The sequence below is a fragment of the Schistocerca americana genome, chromosome 2 (genome assembly GCF_021461395.2).
Source record: "Schistocerca americana isolate TAMUIC-IGC-003095 chromosome 2, iqSchAmer2.1, whole genome shotgun sequence".
Lineage (NCBI taxonomy): Eukaryota > Metazoa > Arthropoda > Insecta > Orthoptera > Acrididae > Schistocerca > Schistocerca americana.
The window spans coordinates 255,940,957-255,957,059 of record NC_060120.1 but is presented as its reverse complement, the minus strand read 5'-3'; the positions used below and the strand labels follow the sequence as shown (position 1 = coordinate 255,957,059).

General features: G+C 42.7%; 1 protein-coding gene across 1 annotated transcript in view; it reads left to right on the top strand.

The window, feature by feature from the left end:
- Window positions 1-16,103, top strand: part of LOC124595174 (recQ-mediated genome instability protein 1-like) — a 115,467-nt gene that overhangs the window by 59,075 nt on the left and 40,289 nt on the right. The window contains exon 6 of the mRNA XM_047133786.1: window positions 10,055-11,194. Within this exon, the coding sequence (XP_046989742.1) occupies window positions 10,055-11,194 (1,140 nt within the window). The remainder of the gene's footprint in view (window positions 1-10,054; window positions 11,195-16,103) is intronic.

The window sequence follows — 16,103 nt, the reverse complement described above, 5'->3', positions numbered from 1 at the left end:
CTTTCCTTCTCATCTCGTGCAGTACGTCTACCCTAACCTGAGGTTCTGGGTGACTTTTCCATAATCTCCCCATTTTCTAAACCTCTCCAGTTCTTTTCCTTCATCCCTCTGCCTTTCACATCAACCTCCTGCCAGGAGGAGAAACCACTGGCTTCAAAAACTTGTTTATTTCCCTAACTTTTACACCGAAGAGCCAAATAAACTGGTATAGACATGATTATTCAAGTACAGTAATATTTAAACAGGCAGAATACTGCACTGCAGTCAGTAACGGCGATATAAGACAACAAGTGTCTGGCGCAGTTGTTAGATCAGTTACTGCTGCTGCAATGCCAGGTTATCAAAATTTGAGTTTTTGAATGTGGTGTTATAGTTGGTGCACAAGCAATGGGACCCAGCATCTCCAAGGTAGCGATGAAGGGGGGATTTTCCCGTACGATCATTTCACGAGTGTACCGTGAATATCAAGATTCCGGTAAAACATCAAATCTCTAACATTGCTGCAGCTGGAAAAAGATCTTGTAAGAATGGGACCAACGACAACGGAAGAGAATCGTTCAATGTGTCAGAAGTGCAACCCTTCCGCAAATTGCTGCAGATTTCAGTGCTGGGCCATCAACAAGTGTCAGCGTGCAAACTATTCAATGAAACATCATCAACATGGGCTTTTGAAGCCAAAGGCTCACTGATGTATCCTTGATGACTGCACTACACAAAGCTTTATGCCTCGCCTGGTCCGTCAACACTGATATTGGACAGTTAATGACTGGAAACATGTTACCTGATCGAACGAGTCTCATTTCAAATTGTATTGAGCAGATGGACGTGTACGGGTATGGAGACAACCTCATACATCCATGGACCCTGCATGTCAGCAGGGGACTGCTCATGCTGGTGAATGCTCTGTAATGGTGTGATGCTTGTGCAGTTGGAGTGATATATGGCACCTCTGATACATCTAGATACGACTCTGAGAGGTGACACGTACGTAAGCATCCTGTCTGATTACCTGCATCCATTCATGTCCAGTGTGCATTCTGACGGACATGGGCAACTCATCTAGGACAATGTGATATGCCACGCAGCCAGAATTTCTACAGAGTGGATCCAGGAATGCTGTCCTGAGTTTAAACAATTCCGCTTCCCACCAAACTCGAACATTATTGAGCATATCTGGGATGCTTTGCAACATGCTGTTCGGAAGAGATCTCCACCCCCTCATACTCTTACGTATTTATGGACAGCCCTGCAGGACTCCAGCTCTACTTCAGACATTAGTCATGACCACACTGTGTCCTGTTCCAGCACTTCTGCATGCTCACTGGGGCCCTACACAATATTAGGCAGGTGTAGTAGTTTCTTTGGCTTTTCAGTGTATATGTGTTTTCTCCTGCTGGCACTTGGTGAGTAGACTCCTTATTTATCAAATTGTGTTATGTTTTCAAAAACTGATAGATTCCTCAGATGGCATAAAATTTGATTGCTGCTGAGAATTGCGTAACATTTGTTGCTGTTACTGTTTCATCTGCTGTGATCTTCAGTTTAAAGACTGATGTGATACAACTCTCCATGCTCATCAGTACTGTGCAAGTGTTTTCATGTCTGCATAACCTACATCCATTTGAACCATCTTATTGTATTCATCCGTTGGTCTCTTTCTACAATTTTTACCACCTCACACCTCCCTCCATTCCCAGAGTGACAATTCCTTGGCGCCTCTGGATGTATCCTATCACCGGTCTCTTCTTTCGTCATGTAGTACAGTAAATTTCTTTTCTCCTAAATTCGATTCAGTATCTCCTCATTAGTTATTTGCCTACCCATTTAATCTTCAGCATTTCTCTTTACCATTATGTTCCAAGAGCAATCATACTCATTATTTGTAAAATGTAACTCTCTTTAACTGTGCCAAAGTAAATGCATGAATGTGGCTCTTGTGAATCTATGCAATACATCCAACTTAAAAAATCACATAATTTGTATTGTTCCTAATGGTTAGCATAGAACAGCACTATGCCCAAAGCACCCTCCACATGCTCTTTTCCGCTTAGACCATTCTTTCAGGTCTTATCAGCAGGGGGCAGACAGCAACCAGAAATAGGCAGACACACCTTCTGGCGTATGTGCTTGACAGGCAGTATTCTCTTGATTTCAAAATGCCACCCAAAGCTCCAGGATGACGAAACACATCAATTTCAAACCTTTATACAGCGCTCCGTCCTCAGGCCACAAGTGACCCATCAAGACCATCCTCAGCTGAGGATGTGGATAGGAGGGCGTGTGGTCAATACACCGCTCCCCTGGTCATTATGATGGTTTTCTTTGACTCTTTGTCCGAAGCTGCTACTATTCAAAAACCTTTATACAGGGTGTTTGGGAATTCCCGTTGCAAACTTCTAGGACTTCTAGAGGGGAGTAAGTAGGTAACATTTACAATTGGAACCTGTGTCCAAAAATGTACCATTTACGTGCTACAAGCGTTTGACAACATGTTTGTAACGCGACCACTTTTACAAGTAACTGATTAGGTGTGACCCAATACATCACTTGTTTTTACGGTTCCATTCATTAGCTGCCAAAGAAATTGCTCGTGTACTCGTTGAAATGTTCTCTTCAGCGTGATGCAATGTGACCTCTTTCAATACAGGTGTGCAGCGTCTCCTTGGAACACCACAATCACACCTGCCAACAGTGAATGTATCCTTTCTCGAAGCTGTTGTGTAATTGTGGTGAAAAGAGTATGTGATGGAGTCAGATGTTGTGGAGAATGATTTCGATAAAGGTGATGAGTAGCTCTTTCTTTACCGTGAGCTTCACAATTCAGAAGGATCATGTCGGTGTATTCTGTGAATGTGAACTCAACCATATTGCTCTAACACTCACAGACAAGTGAATGCGACCAGGTCAGAGGGGTAGGATATACATCAAATAACATCAGCCGATCTGACGTAACCCCCCACCCCCAACATGACTACCCTGTTGCATACCTGCCTAGCAAACATGTGTTAAAATGGTTGTAGCACAGTAACAGTATGTTTTCAGACATTGTACTCGCTACAAGTTCTAGAAGTTTGTAACAAGAATTTCTGAACACCCTGTAGTATCTGAAGGTACATGTAGTGCCATAACGTGACAGAATACAATTTGGAACTTATGTTCTTCCCTTCAACTGTATGTACTCTTCTAGGTGACGAGAAAGTGAGTTATTGCATTGCGATGGTTATATGCATTGTTCTCTACTGGTAACACACAACACGCTGTTACGAATTAGGCCATGCAACATAATAGCAGTGATCGAGATATCTGCTTCACAATATGTGTACAAACTGTATTTAAAATATTTGTGACAAGTTCAGATGTTATGTTGTGCCAGGATTTGAAGCAGGACAAGTGAGCTATCTGAGCGTACCTCACAGGCTGACTCAGAGAGTTTAAACTTCTCTCTTTGCCCGTCGTGCTTTTTGAGCTTCTCTAAGTTAATGTGTGATGAATGTATGCACATCATTAGCTGGCAAGGGAAGTGATCTGAATTTGAGTCCCAGTCCAGAGCAAAACATCAACTTCCCATCGAAGCTCATTGTAGCGTATGAGGTGTGATCAAAAAGTAATGGGAATTTTTGTTTTTCTTTAAAAAAAATTTTATTTATTAATCAAAATCAACTTTCTCCCCTTCAAAGTAATCCCCCTCACAAAGTACCCCTTGAGTGCGAGGTTGCAGGTTAAGTCTTTAGTTTGAAAGTGTTGTGTTAACAAGTATGACACAAAAAATATTAGCTGGTAATGACTCACATTGTGTATCAGGAGGGCAACAGGAAATGAGTGTTCGGGAGGTACAGAGAACCTTCTATGGGATGTACATATTACACATAATGGACATCATCAACATTCAAGAAATGTTCAAAACAAACCATTAATTTGCACCATGAACACTGAATGAAGAATGGTGTGCCACAGTGATCACAAAGGTTCATACCATTAAGATCAAAGGCGAACTCCTTGCGAGTTACAAGCTGTGCAAGACGTTCAGCTAGGTATCCACTCTTAAAGAATCCATATAGAATCATATTGCTGTAACGAGGTGATGAGAACTGATGGAATGTGATGGCATGCAACCTAATGTGAAACACTCTTGTCTTAGAGCTTATCGTGAAACTGGCTGTCCTTTAAGGCATAGCTGCAGATAGTGTGATAAATGTTTTGTAGGCACAGAAAAAACAAGCATCCAGAGGCTGAATTTGTCCAGTGGTTCCAGGAGGTATCACCCACTTTTCAGGTGGGATAGTTTGCTCCAAAAGAGTATGATTTTTATACACTGATCAGGAATCAAGCAAAAGCAAGTTATTGTTACCAGCTATTGGCCAAAGGCAATGTTCATACCATAGTTATAGTTCTCTTGTGCCCATTTTCCCACTCTTGCTTGCTGTGATGTAAATATTCCCTATTGCCCTTGCAAGATCACATACGTGAGAAAGAATAGGGTGGGGGGTATAGCAACTCCACCTCCACCTTCTCGCAGCACAATAAATAATTTTCCAGTCAATTTACTATCCAGTTAATAGCCGCATAATTGTATACAAATGTGTTAAGGCTTTGATTTTAGTTGCTCTTGATACAACTCTCTTGGTATCTCTTGAGTTGCAGTGTTTCTTTCATAGGTAATTCCTCTTCAAATCCCTGTTGTTTGCAGTTGGAAACAAATTCCTTACTGAAAAATGGGATATCCACAAATACATTTTGCTGTGGATCGTCAAGTTGACACTGATTGAGATTTCATTATCTTAAATCTCTCACTTCAGTAGCACTGTTTGAAGTCATGCAATCACCCACTGCTCTCCTTGAAATCACTGCAATGTATGTTGTGCACTGTTTTATGTGCATAATGTGGTCAGTATCATGACATTCTGTAAATTGTATCAAGCATCTTTAAAACATGCAAACACCAGAATGAGATTTTCACTCTGCAGCGGAGTGTGCGCTGATATGAAACTTCCTGGCAGATTAAAACTGTGTGCCCGACCGAGACTCGAACTAGGGACCTTTGCCTTTCGCGGGCAAGTGCTCTACCAACTGAGCTACCGAAGCACGACTCACGCCCGGTACTCACAGCTTTACTTCTGCCAGTACCTCGTCTCCTACCTTCCAAACTTTACAGAAGCTCTCCTGCGAACCTTGCAGAAGTAGCACTCCTGAAAGAAAGGATATTGCGGAGACATGGCTTAGCCACAGCCTTGGGGATGTTTCCAGAATGAGATTTTCACTCTGCAGCGGAGTGTGCGCTGATATGAAACGCGAAAGGCAAAGGTCCCGAGTTCGAGCCTCGGTCGGGCACACAGTTTTAATCTGCCAGGAAGTTTCATATCAGCGCACACTCCGCTGCAGAGTGAAAATCTCATTCTGGAAACATCCCCAAGGCTGTGGCTAAGCCATGTCTCCGCAATATCCTTTCTTTCAGGAGTGCTAGTTCTGCAAGATTCGCAGGAGAGCTTCTGTAAAGTTTGGAAGGTAGGAGACGAGGTACTGGCAGAAGTAAAGCTGTGAGTACCGGGCGTGAGTCGTGCTTCGGTAGCTCAGTTGGTAGAGCACTTGGCCGCGAAAGGCAAAGGTCCCGAGTTCGAGTCTCGGTCGGGCACACAGTTTTAATCTGCCAGGAAGTTTCATATCAGCGCACACTCCACTGCAGAGTGAAAATCTCATTCTGGAAACATCCCCAAGGCTGTGGCTAAGCCATGTCTCCGCAATATCCTTTCTTTCAGGAGTGCTACTTCTGCAAGTTTCGCAGGAGAGCTTCTGTAAAGTTTGGAAGGTAGGAGACGAGGTACTGGCAGAAGTAAAGCTGTGAGTACCGGGCGTGAGTCGTGCTTCGGTAGCTCAGTTGGTAGAGCACTTGCCCACGAAAGGCAAAGGTCCCGAGTTCGAGTCTCGGTCGGGCACACAGTTTTAATCTGCCAGGAAGTTTCATGCAAACACCAGTTTTTGTAGCAAGTGCACCATGTCCTCCCTTGAATATTTGTAGTTTTTCTTATGCACCACAGGGTCATATTGTTGCAGACTTACTCGAAATCTGTTCATAATTGCTTTTTAACTATGCTGTGGATGATCTTCCATGTTTATAATTATGTTTAGTACTCGATCCTTGGAAAAAGATTGACCTTTACTATGTTTCACAAGAGGTGGGATTAGTGGCTCCCTGCTCGACAAGGATGATGAACTACATGGCTCGACACACCACACATCCCACCAACTCATCTTGCAGAAATGCTAATATTTCATCTCATTCTGTAAAATGCCGTGGGTTCCTTTCTGACGAAATGTCAACTTTGGCAACTGCTGTTGCAGATATAATGCGACGTTTGCTTTGCTTTCGTTGCCATTGCTCTGCTGTTTGTCAACACCACTAGCATTGTAGCACTGTCGTGAGTTACTCGTTGACTAAACAGTTCAACTATACTCTATAGCCTCACACTATGCTCACCATTGGATACCTCCAGTCCTGCCCCCCTGTTTTCATTAGCAGCCAATTTTGTGGTTGCATGGTAGACAATATGTGGGGTGTCAATTGCCATAAACGTCATTTGCCTTTTGGGATCTCGCACTCAAGGGGTTCCTTTCCAGATATAATGCTTTCCGAACTTGGAAGCACTTTTAGAACTCACTTGTCATTATGGTGCTCCTGTCAATGGTGCCAAAACAACATCTCTTCATTGTTCTCTTCAGCCTCGCTAATAGAAGGAAGTTGCATGGGGTCACATCCAGCGAATATCACAGCTGAGGCAACATAATGGTTTTGTTTTGACAAACAAGCATTGAGAAGTATGAGAGGGAGCATCATCATGACACAATTTCCACAAGTGGTTTTTTCACAGTTCTGGTAATTTTCTTCAGATTGCTTCTTACAAATGGTGCATAACTTCCATGTAGTATTCCTTATTGAACAGACAACCATAAGGCAGGAATTCATGATGCATTATCCAATTGAAAACAAAGAAACTGAAGAACCTTCACACGTAATCAAACTTGTCGAATTTTTATTGGTCTTGGCTTTTCAGACAGTTTCCATTGGGACGACTGGGCCTTAGGTTCGGTTTCATACCCATATACCCATATTTTGTCATCTGGTATAACATTGTTTAGAAGTTCTGAATTGTTGTCGACTTCTTTCAGCAATCCCAGAGTAATGTCCATGCGACGTCGTTTTTGGTTGAAATTCAGCAGTTTTGGAACAAACTTTGCTGCTACACATTTCATACAAAAAAAAAAAAAAAAAAAAAAAAAAAAAAAAAAAAAAAAAAGGGGGGGGGGGGCAGCTTAAGATGAGCCAATGAATATGCCGACATCATCAGCAACCTCTCTGATGGTGATTTTCCAGAACCATTGCTATCAGTAATTGATGTGCTGTGATGTCCAGGGCAGTCGTTGTCTTCAACGTCTTCTCCGACGTGTTTGAGCCGTTTATACCACATGTAAACTCTTGTCTTACTCGTAGTAGATTCACCAAAAGTGACAGTCAACATTTTGAACGCATTGCTGCAGTGTATTCCATTTCTCAAACAAAATTTAATTCTGATTCCTGGACCCATCTTTTTCAAAAGTAAAAGTTCCGAGCACTAGAAAACGCATGACATTTCCAACTGTCAGCAGTAAACTAAGTGTTCAAAATAGCCAAGTGCCTCAGCCACAGGTCTTGGGGAGTGGACAGGGCGCATCTCCTTAAGTTTTATCGGGCTTTTGTGCGTTCGCGGCTGGACTATGGGTGCACAGTGTATGGGTCAGCGAGGCAGTCTCATTTGTGGATCCTTGACGCCGTCCACCATGCAGGGATTCGACTGGCCACGGGTGCTTATCGGACCAGCCTCATACCCAGCCTCTGTGCTGAGGCTGGGGAACCGCCACTTACCATCCAGCGGCAGCTCCTGCTGGTGCGCCAGGCTTGTAAGTTTCTTGCAGCTCCAACCTCGCCTGCTCACCATATTGTTGCTCATCCACCTCTGGACCGCCTTTTTTCCCATCGTCCCCGGGCTAAGTTGCCGTTTGGGATCAGCGTACAACGTGTGCTAGAGTCCCTCGGTGTGGAGTCTGTACAACCCCAAATCCTGGATTTTAACAGCCTGCCACCCTGGTTACTGGAGAAGCCCATAGTGATTTTAGATTTGGTGCAGTACAAGAGAGATTGCACTCCTGCCACTGTTTTTAATGCAGCATTTTCTTCCATTTTATCTGAGCACCACGACTATGTAGCTGTTTTTACGGATGGGTCGAAACAAGGGGATTCCATTGGTTGCTCTGTTGTTTTTCTGGATCGTGTCCTCAAGGTTCGACTGCCTCAGACTTTTACTGTCTTTGATGCAGAATTGTCCGCGATCTTGCGGGCACTGTAGCAGATGAGACATTCTTCCTGTCCTAAATTTCTTGTCCCGATTCATTAAGTGCCCTTCACTCATTGCAACATTTGTATCCAGCAGATAAAATAGTCCAGACCATCCAGGATGCCCTCCTCCAGCTACAGCGACTGGGGAAGGTGGTGGCTTTCTGCTGGGTTCCGGGGCACGTCAGCATTGCTGGGAACGAAGGGACAGATCTCGCAGCCAAGGAGGCGTGTCTCGATCCGCAAGTATTTCAGTGTGCTATCCCTCTGCATGCACTCACGTCGCTGTTGAGCTCAAGAGTCATGCATCGGTGGGAGGATGATTGGCTAGAAATGACTGACAATAAGCTCCGTTTAGTCAAGCCCACAACACGTGTGTGGTGTACTTCCTTCCAGCCCCATGGACGAGATGAGGCTCTCCTCACTAGGCTTCGGATAGGCCACAGTCCTAAGACGCATGGCTTCCTGCTCCGGCGAGAGGACCCTCCATTGTGTGGTGTTTGTGGCATCCAGGTCACTGTGCATCACGTTTTATTGGATTGTGTTTTATTTTCTGACCAGTGGGCCGCAGCTGCCTTGCCAGCGGATCTGCCATCTCTTTTAGGAAACACTCGGACGAATGTGGTTGAAATTTTAAAGTTCTGTGCCATGTCAAATGTTTTTCCAAAGATTTTAGGGAGAGGGTCTTAATTTGCTCACTGTGTGACAAGCTTGCCCATATTTTATGTAAGTGGCCAGCCAATGACAATTTCCTGTGGCATTCTTGCTGCTACGTTTTCACATTCCTTACGTTTTACTTTCTTGTGTAGCATTTTCCTTCTTTTCCTGCTTTCTTTGCGTGTATGCTTCAGTTTTATTAGGTCTGTCCACATTCGTTCCTTTTAATGTGTGTCAGGGCGCTGATGACCTCGACGTTGAGCGCCCATAATCCCCAACACACACACACACACACACACACACACACACACACACACACACACACACACACAAACTGCAGACATATGTCAGGAACATGTCGTGTACCAATAAGCCAAAAGTTTTGAAAATTGGATGTATAAAGCCCACAAAATTTAAAAAAATCCTCAAAACCTCATAATTGCACGATTGGGAATGTGCTATTAGCTGCCACTCACCTGGTCTCACCTCACAGTGATCACGGCTTTTGTTGACTGCTGTTTTTCACTTTTGCATAACCTTTTGCCATTTGCTTCCTGGTTGTAACAGTCAGAGTTTTCCATTTTATTTGCTATTTCTTCTTCTTCTTCTCCTCATCAATCTCGTACACTTCACAAGTCCTAACATCTTTTGTGCTTCTCTGTACTATGTACTACTCATTTCCTCTTTTTCTATTGGTTAAATTTTTGTCTCCTCTATTTTGTATTTCCAGTCTGTCCTTAGCCTACTTCTTACTTGTCAGCTGTCCTCTGTCACTTCTAAGTTCTCTGGTGGTTAATTTTTTCTTTTGTTAGCATGTTATAGTTGATTCCCTCATGTCTTGCTCTAGTGTGTCACCTGTGACCCAGAATCCTTGGTGTATTTCCTAATTAACCTCCTGATTATCATCGGTAAAATGAATTACTCCCTATAATTAATTATTTAACGCTTTTTTGGGACTGAAATACTGCTACTTTTTAAGTAGTGAATTTTTTTGTCTGAATTTATTGGTGATTATAAATTGATATCTTCTTTCAGGATCAACCAGCAAACATTAGGCAAAGAAATGAGGCTGCATTCCTTGTTGAAGATGATGACGATGATATATTTGCCCAGGAAGTGGATGCTCAGTTGAAGCAACTGGAAGAGCAACAGCAGAAGGTGGAACAACATTCACAAAATGCTAGAAATGTAAATGACAGGGTAGAACAGGAAGTTGATGCATTTGAAGAAGCTTACCAGAGAGAAATGGAGATGATGGACATGGATGATGATGATATAGAAACAATAGAACAGCAGCCATTGTTTGCTGTAGCTAGTAAGCCTACTGTTTCATACAATCAAAACAGTACCTCAAAGAGAAGTAATCAAGGCAATAATAGCATAGCACTAGAAACAGAGCTTCTTGAAGATGATGACATTTTCCTTAATGTCTCAGATGCTGACCTTGAACCAACTCCAGAGCTAAACAAAAGTATAGAAATTGTAGAAGATGTAAAGACTACCACAAATGTGGGTGGGGGTGCAGGGCCCAGCAGGGAACCTGAGGTTATATCTCTTTTAGATGATTCAAATGTTGATGACAGTTTCTTCATGCAGCCTGGTCTGAGTGGTATTACACCACGAACATTGCCTCTTTCCTCTAAACTGCAAAAGGAAATTGGTGGCAGGAGTCAGAAGCCGCCTGCAAAGGCAAAGCCAGTGAACTTGAAAAGTGCTAATCAAGCAAAAATCAGTTCCTTTTTTAATAGAGATTCTTCTTCAACAAATAGACAACATTCTGAATCATCCAAAGTGGATTTTCATTATGCTGTTGAGAAACATAGTAAGGAAGTGCCTAGAACAGCTCAGACTCCACTGCTGCAGGATCCTGTACATTTAGGAAACATTTCTGATTTTGTTGATGACCTGTTCAGTGAACCTACATTTCCAGATCACAGCCATACATCCACATCTGCTGTTAGCAATATTGAGGAAGAGTGTCTGGTGATTGATAGCAAACCATTTGTTTATATACAACAAATAAAAGATGCAAAACTAACTACACCTGCTATATACACTGTGAAGGGGTTTGTTTTGTCTTTGACATCCTTTCTCAAGACAAAATTTGATGGTTGGTACCTAACGGCAAAGCTGTGTGATGGATCAGCAACATTGGATGTTCAGTTTTCCTCTGATGTGAGTTAAATTTTATTTAATAAGTAGGAACTTAGGTTTCTAGAAATGTAAGCAGTTTGTTGTCGAAGATGCCCTATTTTCTCTTGAGAAAATATATGTGGTGTGTCTAAAAAGTTAGTTGAATGCTGTCAGTCAACAAACAACACAAAAGATACAAACAAATGTTCTTTATTGCCCTTCAAAGTAGTCGCCAACCGCTACAACACATTTTCGACAATGTTGGTACAGCTTCTGGAAACTGTCGGCAAAGGCCTCCTGTGGAATCGATCGCAGAACGGCTGTCACACAGTCTTTGATGGCATTCACGTCTACACATGTTCACCTTTTGTGGCCGCCTTCAAGTGGGGAAACAGGAAAAAGTTTGCAGGAGCCAGATCAGGGGAGCATGGAGGGTGTTCAAGAACAGTTAACATCTTCTGCGCCAGGAATTGGTGCATACGGATCGTGCAGTGTGCAGGGACATTGTCATGGAGCAGCACCCATTTTCCAGCCCTGTGTGACTCTGGCTGAACCTGCTGGATAGGCTGTAGCAATCGGTTCAATATGGACTGGTAAAATGTAGTGTTAATGGTTTGACCTACAGAAACAAATTCCTTGTGGATGATGTCATTGTTGTTGAAGAAGGCGATCAACAGTGTCTTCACCTTGAATTTTTGCAGCCTTTTTTTTCAATTACCCCCACCCCTGGAGGGAAGACGGCGAACACCATGACATCGATTGCTGTTTTGGTGCCGGATCTAACTGGTAGCCCCAGCTCTCATGGTATTCAGAAACAATGGATCCTGGTCACACATGGAAATGAAATCACCAGCAGTTTCCATCTGTTTTGCTTTCTGCTCATCTGAGAGCTTGTGCAGTACAAATCGGGAGCAGATCTTCTGCTTACCCAAATCATCGCAGATGATGGTGTGCACCGTGTCCTTGCTAATGCCCAATTCCTCCACAGTCAATCTGAGAGTCTGTCGCCGATCTTGTGTCAGCATTTGTTGCACTTTCTCGATCTTTTCTGAGGTTCTGCTTGTCGATAGCCGACCTGAACGTGGCTCGTCCTGAGTTGTTTCCTTCCCTTCACGGAAGCATTTAAACCATTCATAAACACATTTTCTGCTCACGGTTTCCCTGCAGTACACCTGCACCAACATTCCATATGTCACCATTGCTGTCTTCCCCAATTTGTAGCAGAACAAGATGTTTACATGTTGCTTCATTGCACTGTGACAGTTCCTCTCACACTAACTACGTAACTGGCTGCAGTTTGTTCATGCAACCAGTCACATGCAGTGCATGCTGTATATCGATTTTCCTCAAGTCTCTGAGGACCTATTAGCATGCACGCACACGGGCGTCAAGTTGCTGTTCATATATGACACCATTCACTGAACTTTTTAGACACACCACATTCCGGGTGATCAAAAAATCAGTATAAATTTGAAAACTTAATAAACCACGGAATAATGTAGATAGAGAGGTAAAAATTGACACATATGCTTGGAATGACATGGGGTTTTATTAGAACCAGAAAAAACCAAAGTTCACAAAATGTCCGACAGATGGTGTTCAAGAACAGTTATCATCTTCTGTGCCAGGAATTGGTGCACACGGATCGCGCAGTGTGGAGGGACATTGTCGTGGAGAAGCACCCATTTTTCAGTCCTGTGTGACTCTGGCTGAACCTGCATCAGTGACTGTGCATGACAATAGTGTATAAAGGGAGCTGTAATGAGAGAGAGAATCAGATGCGCCAGCAGTCTCAGCATGTTGATGTTACCTGAAAAGGCATTTGTAGTGAAGCTGTATTATCAGAATGGGGAATGTGCTAGTTCAGTGTTACAATCCAATCGCCATAGGAAGGGGATTCGAATGGGTAAAGGTCCGTTGACAAATGCAGCTGTGGTGAGAATGATTTCGAAGTTCGAAGCCACGGGTTGTTCAGACGATAGACCCCGTAGTGGCCGACCGAACACAAGGCGTAATTCTGCTGAGACAGTTCAGGAAGAAATGGAGACTGTAGCAGGTTCATCTATGCACGGGGAAGTCAGCGCTCATGCAGTCGCACATTGCACCGGCATTCCATACACTACTGTTTGGTTGGCACTGAGGCGTACCCTCCAATGCTATCCATACAAAATCTATCAGCATCAAGAACTGTTACCTGGCGATTTAGTGACGCGGAGGGCATTTGCGGTGTGGGCGTTTCAAAAGATGGCGGAAGATGATGATTGGTTGAGTAATGTGTTGTGGACCGACGAAGCTCATTTCACGCTCTGAGGGTCTGTCAATGCCCACAACTGCAGAATTTGGCCTACCGAAAAACCTAGAACTGTCGTGGAAACTCCATTGCACGATGAGAAAGTCACGGTATGGGTTGGATTTTCCACATCAACCGTTATCGGGCCTTTTTTCGTCGAGGAAATGCGTGATTCTGGTTTTGTAACTGCTACTGTGATGGGTGAGAGGTATGCCGATATGTTACAGAATCGTATCATCCCCAGCCTTGCTGATAAACACCTGCTGGAACGTACAATGTTTATGCAGGATGGTGCTCCACCCCATATTGCTAAACACGTGAAAGATCTCTTGCGCGCGTCGTTTGGTGATGATCGTGTGCTCAGCCACCACTTTCATCATGCTTGGCCTCCCAGGTCCCCAGACCTCGGTCCGTGCGATTATTGGCTTTGGGGTTACGTGAAGTCGCAAGTGTATCATGATTGACTGACATCTCTAGGGATACTGAAAGACAACATCCGACACCAATGCCTCACCATAATTCCGGACATGCTTTACAGTGCTGTTCACAACATTATTCCTCAACTACAGCTATTGTTGAGGAATGATGGTGGACATATTGAGCATTTCCTGTAAAGAACATCATCTTTGCTTTGTCTGACTTTGTTAAACTAATTATTGCTATTCTGATCAGATGAAGCGACATCTGTCGGACATTTTTTGAACTTTTGTATTTTGTTGGTTCTAATAAAACCCCATGTCATTCCAAGCATGTGTGTCAATTTTTAACTCTCTATCTACATTATTCCGTGATTTATTCTATTCAGTTTTCAAATTTATACTGACTTTTTGATCACCCTGTACATAGTAGTGCATAAGATAAAAAAGTTATGTTAATTTAATATGAGTGCTATTCATAAATCAACCTCAGGCTGCCTAATAAAAACAAAGAAATGCTTATAGCTTCATGGCACTTACGTAGTTGAAAAAGGAATGTGAAGCTCAAGTTGTGACAGTCAGCTCCCTGTTGCATTCGTCGGTGTGTAAGCAGCAAATGACTGAAATGCATGGTGTTCTAGCATCTCCTGCCAGCTGCTAGGTACATTCCGTCATTCATTTCGTGCAAGCAGGAGTTGATGCCACAAGCTTCGTGGTCGATTGTTGTGTGTATGGGGATGGGTTTATGCTAAATAGCCTTCCAAACCTTCATGTCATGGAAGAGATGAAAGCTGCTTGGTGCCAAATCCAGGTTATAGGGAAGAAGTTGAAAAATCTCCCAGCAAAAAAGCTATTCCTTCATTGAATTCATAATATAGGATCGCACACTGCCGTGTGGGAGAATGATTCCTTCAGTAATCATTCGATGTTTTTTGTTTCAGTTTCACCTTCAGGATTTCATAAGTGTCTCACAATAAAACTGACGTCACTGTATTCTCACATGTTAATCTCTTGAAATCTGTTGTCTAAACAGAGCTCAAGGATGCTGTTGATAAGTAGCTGAAGCACCAGGCAGCACAAGTCTTTGATGGGATAAAAAAGCTGGTGTCATGGACATTTTTAAATTTGGGTGATGACTGTGTCGGGAAGTAGTTCAAATATGTAAGTGAGTATTGCATATTAAAAAGTTTGTGTGTGTTTCAATACCCAGTCAGAAGTTAATTTATGAATAGCTCTTGTGACTGCCATACTAATACTAATAATAAAATAATAATAATAATGATAATGAAGATGATATCATTGCAGTTGCAGATTTTCTCTCTTTTCGATATACATGAGGCATATGGTATGTGAAATTGGCTTTCATTCAAAAATATCGTTTTGTTGTACAAATTGAGTTTACATCTATACCCTGGAAGCCACAGCATAGTGTGTATCAGAATGCGTTTCGACTACCATTATCATTTCCTATTTGATTTGTAAATTGTTTGCTGGAAGAACAACACTCATTAAGTTTCCATTTAATAGTGTAATTAAAATTTCTCAAACTGACAGCTATGTAAATTGGATTAAATGCCACATTCTTATCTCTGACCTCTCCATAAACATTCTCAAGTGGCATCACATTGCCTCATCATTAGAGACAGCAGAAGCTCTGATTGGGCAAGGATGAAGAAGGAAGTCAGCCATATCCCTTTCAAAGAAAGCATATCCAAGCAATGTCAGGGAGTAATGGAAAATCCAAATCTGGATGGTTATATAGTCAGTTGAATAAGTTCTGGGACTCAATTTTTGAGCTAGAACCAAGTGGAGCTGTTACTTCTTGAACAAATATGGAATTATCTATACTGAAGTTTCTTGTACTTCCCCCCCTCCCTGATGGCAACCGTCAACTGAGAGTGTACTAGAAATGTGATGATTCGTGTTTATTAGTTTTCATTGTTTTCAGAATGGGGCAACATGCCAAAATCTAATATTTTTTAGAAATTTTAAAGCATGCGCATAAAATGATGATTGACTGAGTCAAAGTGTTGTAGGTGTCCCATATTTTAAGAATGCTTGTGACTCCGCACAAGGCAATTGTTGTGCCGGTAGACCAGAAGCCAGCCAAAGTATTAGAAATGTGGGTGGTGTACAGGAGCTGCTTCACACTAAACAACAAACTAGCATCAAAACATTTGCAGTGAACTCTGTATTGCTGTAGACATCATTCACAGTATCACACATCGCACATTACACTTTAGGC